The 15,701-nt window shown below is 35.9% G+C and overlaps 1 protein-coding gene across 1 annotated transcript in view; it reads right to left on the reverse strand.

Annotated features, from left to right (window-relative positions):
- Positions 1-685: 685 nt before the first annotated feature.
- POLR3A (RNA polymerase III subunit A) overlaps positions 686-15,701 on the reverse strand; it is a 38,034-nt gene continuing 23,018 nt past the window's right edge. The window contains exons 22-31 of the mRNA XM_080598314.1: positions 12,710-12,796; positions 12,542-12,624; positions 10,899-11,069; positions 10,118-10,211; positions 9,919-10,011; positions 9,262-9,426; positions 8,444-8,608; positions 7,965-8,096; positions 6,402-6,534; positions 686-3,418 (exon numbers count right to left, since the gene is read on the reverse strand). Coding sequence (XP_080454440.1) covers positions 3,270-3,418; positions 6,402-6,534; positions 7,965-8,096; positions 8,444-8,608; positions 9,262-9,426; positions 9,919-10,011; positions 10,118-10,211; positions 10,899-11,069; positions 12,542-12,624; positions 12,710-12,796 — 1,272 coding nt within the window. The 3' untranslated portion in view covers positions 686-3,269. The remainder of the gene's footprint in view (positions 3,419-6,401; positions 6,535-7,964; positions 8,097-8,443; positions 8,609-9,261; positions 9,427-9,918; positions 10,012-10,117; positions 10,212-10,898; positions 11,070-12,541; positions 12,625-12,709; positions 12,797-15,701) is intronic.

Consider the following 15,701-nt stretch of genomic DNA (forward strand, 5'->3'; position numbering starts at 1 on the left):
TCATTTTTACTTACATTGAAGTAGCAGCACTGGTTGGTTTTATTTCATTCTTTCAGATTGTCCTGTGAGATTTGGGTATTTATTCTTTCTCAGAGATAATTTTGCTCTGCCAATCAAAGCTGTAACCACATCGAAGTGACCTGTACTTTTGCATTAAAATATTAATTTATTTTCTAATTTGATTCCTTACGATTTTTCTGTTCTTGGATAGTTTTCTGTTCTTAGTAGTGACAAGCTTTTCTACGTCTCAATGCACAGCTGTAGCTAGCTATCTTGAAGATAAAACATTCATGAGTTATACTCACAGAAGAATTTAGGCACATAAATGGATAATACTAAAATCTTTATGCTGTATGCTATGGGCTTCTAAAGACATTCCTATCTGCAAGCACTGTGATACCAGTAATACAAAATTGAGGACTGCCTATTGCAATGGCTACTTCAGACATTTTTTTTCCTTCCTTCGATAAAGACGCTGCATAGATCCCAAACTGCCATCACTTCAAAAGTACAGCAGTAGTATATGAAGCTATCACTAATGCCTCTTTCCAGCTACTAGAAGCTTCACTTTAGGAAACCTCATTAATTGTCAACTGTCTTAACTAAGCAGATGAGGGAGAGAAGGTCAGGTCACCCATAAATTAATTATGCACAAATTATAATGCATCAATAAACAAACACAAGGTTTTCACTTTTTATCTTTGCCTCTTTTTATTGTCATAGTAAAGGCAATGATAACAGATGTAATTCACCAAATACTTAAGATGCACAGAAGAGTAAGCCCACCATTTAAATAGCTTCATTTCACTATATTTACAAAAGAAAACTAGGTGGTTACTCATGTCAGCACAAACCTCACCCAATTACAACTGTAGAATAATCTCTATTCATAAAAACGCCAAGCTCTTTCATCAGAACTTCCCATGACAAAACAAAGTACTTATCCACAGCAAAGCTTTACCGGCTTTCTCTCCATTTGGCCCCTACCTGTCTTATACTTGCATCTTTAAAGACAAATAAAGCTAGACTTGTATTAAGACAAACTCTTAGGTGGCAATCTCGCAGAGATTACAAAGAAAATTTAAATTTATTCTTAATTCTTTAATTATTGCAAGAGAGGTGGCAAAATCTATATGGCTTTCAAAGCACGTACCAAATGCATTACATTCCCAACCTTTACATTGGCAAAATCTAGGCAGAAGTATACTCTAGTATATCCTACAGAAAAAAAATATAAAAACATCTGAGAACAGCTATGTTGAATTTCACATCGTGTCTTCACTGCATAGAAGAATTAAAAACAAAACAAAACCCTAAGAACAATGGCACCCTCAACTTAAACCAACACGTTTTACATTCTCTTAATATAGCCTTACACTTTTCTTTTGGTTGCCACATGAAGACAGACTGCAGCTCAAACTCATGGATTTTCAAATGCTAGATTATTGAGCAGCCAGCTTTTACTTTGTGAGTGCAACACTTCGCTTCTCTTTGTTTCTCTCTAACCTTGACCCATAATATGAGCACATTCAATATCCAAATACTGCTGACAAGAAAAAGAACCAAGATATTTGCCCCCCACAGCGCTAGAGTAAGTTTAAACATGCCACTCTACAATAACTTAAAATGTATATTCATTCTGAAAACTAGTCTAATAGGCTAAAGATTAAAATACCTGAATCAAATTATTTCAGGTCCATACATGAAAACAGCTTTTTTATTCCTGCATTACGTATCAAAATAGAATTAAGTTGTTCCAATGACCCTGCTTACTTATGAAATTTCCCAAACTAAGCCTGCTCTAAGTTGCAGAGTCCAGCAGTATAACAACTGCTATAATATGAAAAACTATTTGAAAGTCGGAACATTATTCTAACAGTCTTCACAGAACTTAGTAAGAGCTTCACAACCTGCCACTTGTCGTAGGTATGTCCTAAACAAGAACCCTGGGGAGGAAAACCATTTCCTGAACAGTAACTTTGGATAAGGGAGAAATATTTTTTAAAAGTGAGCAAAGAGCAAATACTTCATATACTTTTAACAACACTCCTGAAGTTAACACAGGATGAATAAAGTCAGAAACTCAGTTCTACTTTTCTTGAAATACACTTCGTTCTTAGGAGCTGTAGAATGACCTCTGCAGCACCTGCTGAAATGCCTTTTCCTAACATACAGTGCAACCTCACAGAATTCTCAGGCAGGTGTTTTTTTTATCAAATCTGAATACAGAGTTGGTCTAATACTGAGTTAGGAAGAACTTCCATGCATTAACAGTAACGCAAATAACAAAAAATAAAGCAAGGTATCATACTGCACATATTTTATGGACTACTTGTAAATTACAGAAATATGTTTATACTACAAATGCCTACTCTTCACCTTCACCTTTAGACAATATTACAGCTTCACTAAGTACACAATTCTCCCAGTCATCAATTTCCCAAAATTTCCTTCAGCCTCCAGAATTCATACAGCCAGTTCCCAGGAAATAATGAGCAAGTTGTGGATTATTTTCCCAAGCATTTGTGAATTTACCATGAGGTTTTAGCAACCCTGTTTGCCTATAAGAAGCTTTAGTTGCCTACAGAACCAGAACGCATGGCAACAGTAGCTTTGATACTTGATATCCACCCACACAGAACACAAGTTTCCAAGTACAGCACTTCCTTTCCTACATCATCATGTTTTAACACGCATTTCAGTTTTCCTTCACCCATGCTACAAGAGTACCTGAAACAGAATTATTTCTCATTATGTGTTGTAGGCTAGCCATAGGTAATTTCTTAAGAAACAAAACAAAACAACCAAACAAAAAACAAAAACAAACCCAACATATATGTTGTAACATACATTATATTCTGAACACTTTATTTTTTCTTCATAAGGCAGCAGAAAGCACATGTCAAAATTTCAGAACTTGACTTGTGGTGGTGATGAAACAAGCTTGCTTCCTATACAAACTAGCATTAACTAGCCTGGGAAGTCATTTTCATAAGGTACTGACAGTTTCAGGTCATTCCAAAGCATGTTACTACAGGAAGAAAACCATCAGCCAAAATCCACCTTAAATGTATTTCTACTCTCTGGTGCAGAGAAGCTTCTCGTATCAGAGTCCGTACAAACAACAGATGGTAAACAATCGGGCAACTCTTTTGCTAGTATTTCACCTACCAGTTCAGTTATTGAGACACACAGCACTAATAAAACTCTTTCTTAAATTATGTTTTCTTGCTATTTCTTGTTTTTCTATCTGGTATTATACACGAGTGCTATGTAACAATTGGAATATGAAACTCATTATTATCAAATATCAGAGGCCTCCTAGGAGGTGTTGATTCTTTGTCTGCTTTGTGCAAAAGTTTAAAAAGTCCTGTTCCAATATTCATTGGAATTCCCATGATGATGCATTCAGAAACACCTAGGGAGGGAAAAAACAAAAACAAAAATAGACACATTGAACAACCAAACAGTAAAGATTTACAAAACCCTTAATTATTTTAATTTGCCCATTCTGAACACGTTACGTATCACATCTCCTCGAACCTCACATGTGAAGGCCAAGGTCTCTTCACTAGATGAACTGAAATGTTATGGCTATCAGAATGTTAGCTCAATATATTACTTAATTGGTGCTACTGCTATTCTAGATAGCTAGGGAAAAAAAAAATCAATCTAATCTAAACACCACCTCTAGCAATGAAAGAAAGTATTTTTTTCCCCAGAGAAGACATGTTTCATTTGGTGCCAACATAAGAAGTTACCCACAGCAAAGTCACTTCATATTAATTTTTTAACTCAGTGCAAAGACTTCAGTCAAATCTGACCAAGCTCCCTTGAAACCCCTGCAATTTCCTGTGAAAGAGGTGTACTTACTATTTTAGTTTGGAATTTTTATTGATTTATTTATTGCATTTTCATTATTCAAAAAGTGCTTGGTTTGAACTCAAATACTTAGTCTGTCTATAGTATTTTTCATAGCTACAAAATTTCACAGCAATGTGCTGACATATATTCCAAATACACTGATGTATACAATTTTTCTAAAGAATATTCTCTATTAGAAGTAAGCTACCAGATACCAGTGTTTTAACTTTTGCCTACAGTTACGATCCAAACAAAAATTTCACACATACTCAGGAACATGAGAATGCTGTCCTTCATATGAGCATTTAAAAAATAGCTACATCTATAAGCTGTAAGTAACAGTACATTTGAATGCACATCCTAGGATAAAACTGATTTCCTTAAAGTTCTGGCAAGATTTGATTATTTCATCGTATGCAAGTGAAGATTCAGTATTTTCACTCTTAGTCCAGTGTTGCATTTCTACATGTTTTCCAGCATTATGCACTTAAAAAAAAAAATTGAATGTGTAATAGAAATCTTAGGTATTACTGTAAATTTAGTCCCACCTCTTTATGCACCCTTATAGCATACATGTTGTAATGCATAAAGGAAACACCTTTCTAAAACTTAACTAAATAAAGCTTTCCTGGTTTTGCACAATAACGTTTCAAGGTAAGCCAGCCTCTGAACTATGTAAACAGCATTTAGATTTTGGGAGTCCTTCTCCCGTGCCAATGCATTTATACAACCAGGAGCCCATTCTTCCCACTTTCTTTTGCAGCATCTGGCAGTAGTCACATATAGCAGGAGATGTATGGACAGAACATGCTGCTGTAACAACCAAGAATGTTATATATGTGCTCAGCTTAAATTCTAGGAACCCATTCTGCCCACTGAAACGTGGCATCAGCAACTTGCAGAAAAAAAAAACATCGTCTTCATGTACGTAAGGCATGAATCAGCTTTGCCCGTTTTTCTCAAAGGAAAAAAGGCCTCTTACAAGACGAGAGATTCAAAAGCCACATTGTCTACAACTACATCCAGACATTCTGGAGAACCACTGATTTGAAATGCCATTCACTTCTGCACCTATGCTGATATTGGGCACATACTCATTTTTCTTGGCCATGTTTATAAGTTTTCCTGCTCTGCAGATGCAAGAATGTGAGATTCTCTTTTCATAGCAATTCAAAGAGATAACTAGTGATGACCAGGTCAGGCAGCAGCACAGCAATTTTTCTTATAAGCAAGCCAGTAAGATCTCTTCTGTTTTGGGACACACACAGCCATTTTCTGTTTTGTCCACTCTGTTTCCTTACTTGAACTAAACCATTTATATAGAAGGCAACATGAAAGGATCTTTGGTTTCCCTATCATTCAAAACAGGATCTTACTACGTCAGGTGACTTCGAGTAAATTTTCTTTTCCCTCTGTCCAGGACACTATCATTCTGCCGTAGGACTTTTGCTTTAACCATGGGCAGGATGATAAAAAGAATTAGTAAAAGCCCACCCACATGGGACGCTGGACAGCCAGAAAGTGTCTGATTTAAAATGCAGACTAGTAATACAAACATTTCTAACAGATTCCACTGATTCAGAAAATATTCCGTCTACAAAGCACTGACTACACTTTTTAAGACCATCGAGAAATACACATAAATTAGCAAACCTTAACCTAACACAATAATATTTTTATACTTCAGTAGCACCCAGAAACTCTAAATGAGTAGTTACTGCTCCAGGATTGTAGGTCTTAAACACTTGATGAAAAGGGTGAAAGATGTTTGACTTCTTTTCCCAGTTTAACTTACTAGATACAGACTTGTTAACAAATAACTCCAAAAGGAGAATGAAATCTAGGAGAAGTGTTGTTAAAGGAGAGGAGGAACAAAACAAAACAGAAAATATTTCCATTCCAAATAACATGTAGCAGAAATGCAAAATTGAGACAAATGTTTATCAGATTCTTATCAGATTCCTTCATTGCTTCAGTGAAAAGACAATTTAGTGGACATTAACGTTATCTCTAAAACTTAAAAACCACACATTTAGGAATAAATTTCTCAGGACAGGGACCATCTCTGTTCTGAGTACTGACAATATTCACCTATATTACCTGAAAAATAAATGTCTTCCTACTTCTCTGGAAACTTAAATATTAAGTGGGGTACTAGATTCCTTAGGTAGCTCTAGGTGTTGAAGATGCACAAACTTTTGTGACTGAAAAAGCATAACTACTGATAATGGGACAAATGTCCCGGTATTTCACTTATCTAAGTAGTGAGAGAAAGAAAATCCACATAAATCCACGTCTACTTTAAGGAATGTAAGACAAATGTCCGACTGACTTCAAAATCTCTGACGGAGATTAGAAGTAAAGAAAAATCCACCAAACTTCGATGATCAAGAAGTAAGCATCAGCCTCAGACCTGAAGTTTTTGACACTTCAGCTGAACAGAAATCTTAACGAGGCTAAAAAATCTAATATGTGTTGAAGAGGTTTACAGCTGCTGCATGAGAACCTCAAACAGCAACAGAATTTGCAATACCTACCACAAACAGAATCCTTCTGTCCAAAGTAGGCAGCATCAAAGAGATGGTCTGCAGTCTTTTCAAAAGAAGCCAGCATCAACACACTTTCCTTCATTTTTGCCAGTCCAAACCTGGTAATACCCAGCACTTCACCCTTGAGTGATAGAGAAACCCAAAGAGAGACTCTCATAATAGTGGCTCAAGGTCACTTTACCAAGTTATACTTGGTGAAGAAGCAAATCAAGTTAACAACAGAAATGTGTTTTGCACATGAAAGAAGTAGTGAAGTACTGTCTATAATATAGCATTTTTGTAATAGGCTGCTTTACAGCTAAACGTCCTGAAGGTTAGTAGTTCTGTAGTAACAGATACTTCAATAAACCAGAAGAGAACACTCATATACTACAGAACCAGTTATAACTGTTGTTAATGTTCTTTCTTCAGAAAATATCTTATTAAGATTGACAGAAACATGGACATGAGAAAAAAAAAGAGAGATCAATTTGCTGCAGAGCCACAAACTTCTGTGGTCTCTCACAGCAGTGCTATGAAAGCACTATACTCAAGCTACCGCCTATTGTCTACTGATAAATTTGATTTCAGCTGCCAGGAAATTACAGAACATGTTAAATCTTAATTTTTTCACTCTCCAGAAGAAAAAAAAAAAGCTTCTCTTTTTAAACTAGCTTGGTATATCTCTGCCCCTTTCTAACAAACATCCCAGTTATAACTGACTGCAGTTTTGTAGCACAAGTCAGAAGTACAAACAAAAGAATGCATGCATGCTAGGAGTCCAACAAGAGTAAAACAGTGTACTCCGATGCCCTTTTTCCTCATTGTGTGGCAGCTGTGCACAGCCAGCCCTGGGGACTGTTGCAGCTCAGTACAAAGCCCTACAGTTTTGGGAAAAGTCTGAACTCCTCCATCCATTTTACCCAAATTAAACCCTAGACCTCTGGCAAACAACAGCAGAAAAACTGGACTTCACTAAGTGTACTTAAATATACCTTTTTAAAAAAACAACCAACCCCACCCCCCTCTCCAAAAAGAAAAAAAAAAGACACCACACCACCAATATTTCAGATGCAAAGGAAGAAAAAAAAAAAGTTAAAGAATGGATAAGATATTTTTCTTAACAAGTTCTGGAAGCCTGTTCATACTCTAAACGTAATCTGATTCTATCTAATGCCTGTATTCTTAGGCTCATCTACACAGTGCAGCTGCTATGAACCACACCCCATGAGGTTTTCTGCACAGCAAGCCTTAAATTGCATGGATGGTTATTGAGACAGTTGATTTTCATCCTGCTATTTTTAAGCTTCAGATTTTGAATATGAAACTATGATTCTCTACTCCTTATATCAACTTGTCTTCTATCAAAATAGAACTTTCATCCGCCCTCCAAGAACTAGATAAATAATTTCTGTTTGATACACAATCAACTGTATTTGGTTTGTACTACTTACAATTCTTTACATCTGTAACTGAGTTCCATCTCCCTAGCTGACCTGTTCTTCTCAAAAATGGTAAAATTAATTTGTGTAAGCAAGTCAATGTAACATTGAAAAAAAGCACTGTACGAACCTTGTAAGTCATTAGATCAGACAGTAACATAACATGTCTCCTGTCAATGCTCATACCATGGTTCACCATTGTATACTGAATCTCATTGATAATGGTGGTCCGAGCAGCTTCAATTCCTAGTGTTTTTTCTACCTGCAAGAGAGATCACAAACTCCATGAACAACCTTGGAGCACATATGTTCCTGGAACAAATACCATCTGATGTCAGATAACACTCCATTTCCATTATTATCGTTTTGGATTTCTTTGTTTTAAAACTATTTATAGAAAAAGCTTTCAAGTGAAGTCCACTGCCAGCCAAATTATTCTCTTGTGTTAATGTATTCTGACAACTATTAGTGAAATCAGGCTTGATTAGATATAAATTGTGGCATCTGAGCACAAACAAGCACTTGTAATCAAGATTCTACTGGAAAAAAAAAAAACAAAACAAACCAAAACAACAACAACAAAACACACAATAACCATTTAAACATTACCTCGTAAGTGTTGTTAGAAGATGTTTTTGTTCCTTTCACTCCATGAGTAGCCATAACAGCTCGCAGATTATCACCTTCAACTAGAAGTTTGTACTTTTCCTTACCACTTTGTTCATCAATATGGATAACAGCTCGGGAAACCTCTGGTATACCTTGCACTACAACCTTCACAAAACAAAAACCCAAATAACTTTGATGCATACAGTAATGCAGTATAAAGGACTGACCCTAATCAGTATTCCAACTGATTTTGAAGCTTCATTCTTTGGAGTAGATAGTGAATTAAGACATATATGAAATCAGATTTCACTATTAAATATGCCAGTACAAACGTGATCTTCACACTGTACTATTAACCTTACATTTTATATTTCATCCCATATATCCTCACATTCAGACGTCTCTCTCAATAGTAGGTCCACACAATTGAAAGTGCATCCTGCCAACAGTTAGGTTCACTCATCAATACTTTTAAAAGCAAAAAGTAGACAGTTCTCACACAAAGCTGCAAAAACATCAGATACTGCCAATGTGGTTCAACTCTAGATGGAGCTACAGGACGATAATCAGTTCATACATTTACAACTGCTGCATTCAGAATGCTTCAATAAGTGTTTTAATGAGGGCTATGTACCGAGGCTTCTTTTTTATTTAAAACACTTAGTGACTAAGTCTTAGTTTCTGCTGCACAGCAGTACAAAATGTACTCGCATTACCTTCAATCTTGTCAATACTGACAATAAATACTTCATCTTCCCACTATAAAACCCCAAATTATTATTACCGAATACCTCCTAAGATAGAGTCTTTGTTTTTACCTTTGGTAATTCTTCTTTCAGGGACTGCAATACATAATACATTGAACTCTTGCTATTTTCACGAGGGGTCACACATACAACTGCTTCTCCATGGACAGCAACATCCCCAGGCTTCACTCTGAGTTTAGATATGCAAATAGAGTAGCGCACAGTCTCTGCATTCACCTGGGGCAAGAGTCAGTCAGCAAACATCCAGATATCTCTCAACATATGTAAATGTGCTCAAAGACATGCAGCAGTCAATATTTCTGCTCTTTCAACAGAAAATCAAAAGTGGAATGTAGAAAAAAAACAACATAAAACCAATTACTCTTAAAAGTTACATGACATACCATCCTATGCTGAAGGTACATACAGGTTTGTATGTTTCTAACAAACAGACAAGAATATTCATTCTTGTCTTGAGAATGACACCAAGAAATTAATTCACATTCTAATTTCCAAATAGAGGAAAAAGTTACCTGCTTTACAAGTTAAAAAAAAAAAAAAGTAAAACAAACAAACAAACACAACAGATGTAATATTGGCATAGAACATCCTTGGTTTTCTTTCTATTTTCAGTTTCACAAGTCTGATGATTTTTGTTTCTGTGCAAGGAGTAAAAGACCTTCTGGATCCTTCCTAAAGCACATTCTGATTAAGAGCTCAAAAACCCACCTCTAATCTCAGTAGTCTAATGCGCTCTAGAGACAGCTTCACTAGGATGAAACAATCATCTGGAAGAAACACTTCTTCAATATATTCTGAGATCTTAAAAAGGTAAGGGCAAAATAGTTAGCATGTGAAAATGGTTAAAATGTTCTATACTGGCTAACATTTACATTTAAGGCATTACCAATAATACAGTTTTTCCTACCTCTCCTAATAAAGTTTTCTCAATTCTTCCTTTAACCAGACGGGCAAAATCAGGATCATCATCTTTGTCCAACTGTGCTGTTATAATAGGTGTGCTACAAAGAATAAACACGCAAGAAAACAGTTAGGAAATGGCTATACTAGATTACAGATAGCAATTGGAATTAAAGCTTGCCTTATGAAGCTAATCACATTATCTAGATTAACTTTTAAACAAAAATAGGAAAACCTTCAGTTTCCTCAGTTACGTTGAAGAAAGTTATCGTTTATGTACTGCAGGACGGCAAAAATAAGCAAACACAAGAGAGATTATAATAATACAATAGTGACTATTTTGATGGCCTACAGAACTCCGGTATTGTTTAAGAATACCTGCAGTATGCCCAGTTTCGGCTACCACTAAACAATGGTTAGCTTCGTAATATGACAGATTCCTAACACAATATTATAATTAATATATAATATATATAATTAATTATCAAGTTTAGTTAATTTAATTTTCAGAAAAAAAAAACAACACACCAACAACAACGAAAAATAAAGCACAAAACATTTCTAATTTCAGTCTTTAAATCATCACTTAGTTGTACTGAAGCTAGGTTCTTCTCATTTGGGTGGTGTTCCATGGATTCAGTGCCATCTAGCATGTTACCGACAACAGGGAAATGCTATCACATAAATCCCAAAAATCAGAATCTTAAAAATATATCAGGTTTCACTGAGGCAAAGAGGAAAGAAAAAAAATGATTCAAAAATGAAAACCAAACCCACAATGTTAGTACCTAATTGCCTTTGAAGCATTAATAATTTCTTTGATTCTTGGCACACCCAAAGTAATGTTCATGGAAGCAACCCCTGCAAAATGGAAAGTCTTCAGCGTCATCTGTGTGCCAGGCTCGCCAATACTCTGTGCACAAAGGGCTCCTACTGCAGAACCAGGCTCCATCTGTGCCCTGAGAAAGAAATGGTCTCATAAAAAATACAGGAAGATTCAGAACTCAGTAAGGCTTGCAATCCTACACAAGCTAAGATAGCAACTCTTCTGGTAGACATAAGGGAAGTGTATTACTTTTTAGAGAAGTTAAAAGATCACCAATACTCAAAGACACTGCTCTCATTCAAGGCAAGAGCATGCCTTGTTATACACACATTACACAGCCCCACAATAACATCCCTAACAGAAAAGATAAAATGCTTGTCCCCTCCTCCTCAAAACCATCAAGCAGTACATTCTGGGTTTGCCATTCAGGGAACTCCCCTACATTAATATTTCCAAAATTCCCCTTTATATTTTGAAGCAGAACAGACCTTTACCAAATATTCTTCAATAAATTATTATGCAGGCTGCTTCTAATCAGAGCAAAATCCAGATATTACTGCTTTCTTGTTTCCAGCTAATTCTTAAGCCACATTACTTGCTTCCCCATCAAGTTACGCATGTAATGGGCTCAGTCCCACATTTGCCTCTTCCTAAAATTTCTGTTCCTTGAAAACTGGTTGTCATTACAGGATAGAAAATGAAGGTGGCTACACTGTATCATGAGATCTCTAAATGGTTTACAATTCTTCCTTACAATTTTCTTCAGATCCTGCAGTTAGCATTCTTAAGCTCACAGAGAGTGTGATGTGATTAGCTTTTCTAGAGCAAACACAACCTCTGAACTTAAAGCACAATACCACAAAGATTGCTATTGATTTGAAACTGACCTATTCAGGTATTACTGCTCATGGTCTCTTTGGAGGTTTGCAAAAATCTCCTGCAAGAGGAGGAGGAAGGGAACATGTCTACCAGCAGGTATAAAAATGTTGCTATTTAAACAACATCCTATCTCCCTTCCAATCACATTGCTTTTGGCTTTTACCAGAATCTGCCGTCAAAATGCAATTTGTGGATATAACTGGTAAGGAAATATAGAAGAAAATTGTGCCCGCAGATATGACTAGGACTATTACAGAAGACAGGTGCCCAAATACAAGCAGATAGATTTCTACACTCAAGTCTCCTGATATAAAGATTAAAGAAATATAAAACATTTTTTTCTGCTATGTTACAGGAAACACAAAAAAGTTAGTCATGAGAATCTTTAACAAAACAAATCTCATTAAGATTCAAGACAGAAAGATGAAAACTTCAGCTCTGTCAAACCTCAAAAACTGTCATACAAGGCTCACCTCTGCCTTAACAGTTCCACCTGTAGATGGTGATACTTGACTTTTTGGCATTTTACCTTAGTCTTGCAAATTTCATGTCACTGGGGACAACTGTTTCTTATTCTTTATTTGTTTTGTAGTCACAATAAAACCAACATTTTTGGAGTAACAATAGCAAACACTCAGTTTTGAGTTACTCCTAGATTGCAAACAAAGCAACAGATACTAAGCTGGCAAGATAAATAAACAGAGAGAAATTAAGCCCAAAACTTACCTCATGTATTTGTCCCTACATGTCTCTAGAAATTTCTCTAGTTGTGTTGGTGTAATCCTATCCAACTGATATAAAACTCGTGGCTGAAAAGGAAATGGAACAGTTGGAAAAGGAATAGCTTGTGAAGATGTAAAATAACTACATTGTTACCCCACTGAAATTATTTACCTCTGTTGTGCCATTGTCATTAATACCATACTTGTCCCTTGTTTTTTTTATTTTCTCAGAAACACCTTTGATGAATTTTTTAATTTCCTGAAATTACATGAAAACAACAGTAAGCAAAGTTATGTTCTTCATACTGAAATCTTCAGCAGTAAGGTATTTGATTAGAGATCCAAATGAAATGTTTAGAATAAAAAATTATCTGCACAATATGAAGAGAGAAACATCAAAACTTAACACACACACCAAATTCACTCTCGTGTAACCACAAATTAGTAGCAGCGCATGAGGAATATGGTCGACACTCAATAAAAGCATCCTTCCTGAGCACACACTGAAAACAAAAGATTTGACAATGGTTGATCCTTCCTTCCTACTCACCACTCACTAAAACTTCAAAGTTCTCCCATCAAAAAAAGTCACATGAAGTAAACCCTCAAAATCACCATTTTCTGAAAATACTGACACAATGACACAAAAAAACATTCTCACTCATTTCTTAGCATTCAAAATAAGTCAACGTGAAAAGACTGAAGCAAGAGAATAAAGAGCAAAGAATACCTGATGAATAGGTTTCAGAGATTTAAGACATACTTTATCGGGGAGTAGAGAACAAAAAATAAATAAAATACAAACAAACACTCAAAACTGATAGAAATGTATCAGTCTACCTAGTATAATTCAAATAGCAACTTCTCCGTGCTGTGGAGAGGTCTTGCAAAAAAGTGCATTCAATGTGTAATATTAATACATAAGCCAGTCACTTTCTTATCAGGATTACGCCAAAGTAGTTCTAATAGTCTTTACTGGAATAGAAAGTGAAACAAGACTGTTAGAAATATATCCAAAGTTTCTATGAAACATCATCCAGGCTTTGGGTATAGATATGTACACTAGAAGTCATGAAATATGATTCAGCTTGCTCACGCAAGTGGACTCTGTGCAAGTCATTACCATAAGAGGCTTACCAAAACCAAAACGTGAACAAAAAGCAAGAGGAAATCATTGCCATCTACTTCAATAATGATTTAAGAAAGCCTCTGTGGAGGAGGAACAAGTTAGATGTTTAGAGTCCATTCATACCCCAACAGCCCTGCTTGCCAAACAGACCAAGTATCCCCTCTTCTTCACTCAGTACTGGACTCTTTCCAACTACTGCAATAGCTGAGCACTGAAAATTACTTGCAAAATTGAGTAAATATTTGAGCAACTGCCCTTTTCTATGACTCCATTCACAGACAATTATCTAAACACTTCTAGTATATCCTAACAGAATCCTCAGATTCTCAAAATCTAACACTCTTACTGGTATTCCAAGTATTTTCAGATAGTTCATTATGTTCTGTGAATACCAGCACGAAGTTCAAATGAAAGAATTGACAATAGAAATGCGCTGCTGGAATGGATGCTTCAAGTTGTTGCCCACTTGGATGACACAAGTTGCATTCATACATTTCTGCCCCTTTTGCCCTGTAGTAAGTCACTGTAATTCACAAATGAAATATTGTGCGACTTGGAAGATTTTTGACCCTGAAATCTTAAGATAATTTTTTTTTTCTAAAATAAGTTCTAAACAATAATGTGGTGTTGGCAAGATTAATATTTTTTATTTTGGGTGGATTAAAAAAAAAAGAATACTGTAGGACTGGAGAAAACTGGAGAAGATCACTCAGAACACATTATCTAAAGAGAAAACACAGCAGAGAGGTCCTTTAAAAGTCACTCCACTTGGAAAGATACTTCTTTTGTGGAGGGGTAGAAAGGGGAAGAAGACAATGTGTGACACTAACTTCTCCTTCCAGAACAACATAGACTAAGCTCTTTTGTGTTTTCATCTACTCATACAAAACCAGGGGAATAATAATAGTAACAACCACAGGAACCCAAAAGCCTTGTTATACTGATGGAAAAATTAGTCATGTGGCCATATGGGGAAAGTCTGCAATAGGAAAGAAAAAACACCAAAGCAGCACAGCACAGACTGTAAATACCACTGTGGCCTATTTTATCATCAACTGTTTCTCTTTGACAATCCCGAGTACTAAAATACGTTTGTTTGTTTGTTTTTAAACTTCTAACAAACTGAATAAATCTGTTACACATCCTTCTGCAGAGTAAATGTAGGGTACTCTAATGACACGTTATTTCCATGTACTAGAACAAAGAAAGAATGGTGAGAAATGTATGATAAATCTCTGAAGATAAATGTTTTTCATTGTCAAAACGTTTTACTCAAGCAAAATAGAAAATTAACTATTCCTCTCAACTTTCAGTTATCTTTTGGCAGTTCATCTAAACTATGGCTTAACTGAGGCTACAAATAAAAATAGAAGGTAGAGATAGGCTAAGTAAAGAGTCAGCTGTCTGAGTTACATCTTCAGTGCGATGCTCCACCAGCACACCTATGCAGCTCCCACAGCATGCAAGATGTCATTTTTCACACAGTCCAAACCTATAAAGTCTTTTAGTCGGGACAATTTTACCAAAAAGGCACCAAACCAACTCAGTGATCTACACAGCCAACACTCAGTGAAAATAGCAGTTTGCATTCATCCAGAGTATAAAGCCTCATCACTGAGGTACTTGCACCGTTTTTCCATATGTGAAGCACTGCTAATATAGGAATTCCAACATTGAGAAGCCCACTGAATTACCAAGTGGTACAGACAATCCCACGTGATTCAGCAGGAATCCTTTCAAGCCCAGTCAGACCCACCAGGCAAGTTCTCCATGTGCCACTCACTGTCTAAGCCTTTTTTAGATTTGGATCACATTTCCTAGTGCTCGTCTCCTACCATCTCCAAAAAAAAAAAATTATTTTTAGATTCTGTAGGTTTCTAAATTTTTTTCTAATTTCCATACGAAGAAAATAAAAATTTCCCTTTAGCTGTATCTTTATATATTCAAGTATGTTTGCATTACAGCATTAAGCCCTGATGAATTAAGCCCTGAGCTGTTCCAGCCAACAATACGCTTTTTCATCAGTTTATTTCCC

Source organism: Anser brachyrhynchus (genome assembly GCF_964034855.1).
Source record: "Anser brachyrhynchus genome assembly, chromosome: 6".
NCBI classification, from domain to species: Eukaryota; Metazoa; Chordata; class Aves; order Anseriformes; family Anatidae; genus Anser; species Anser brachyrhynchus.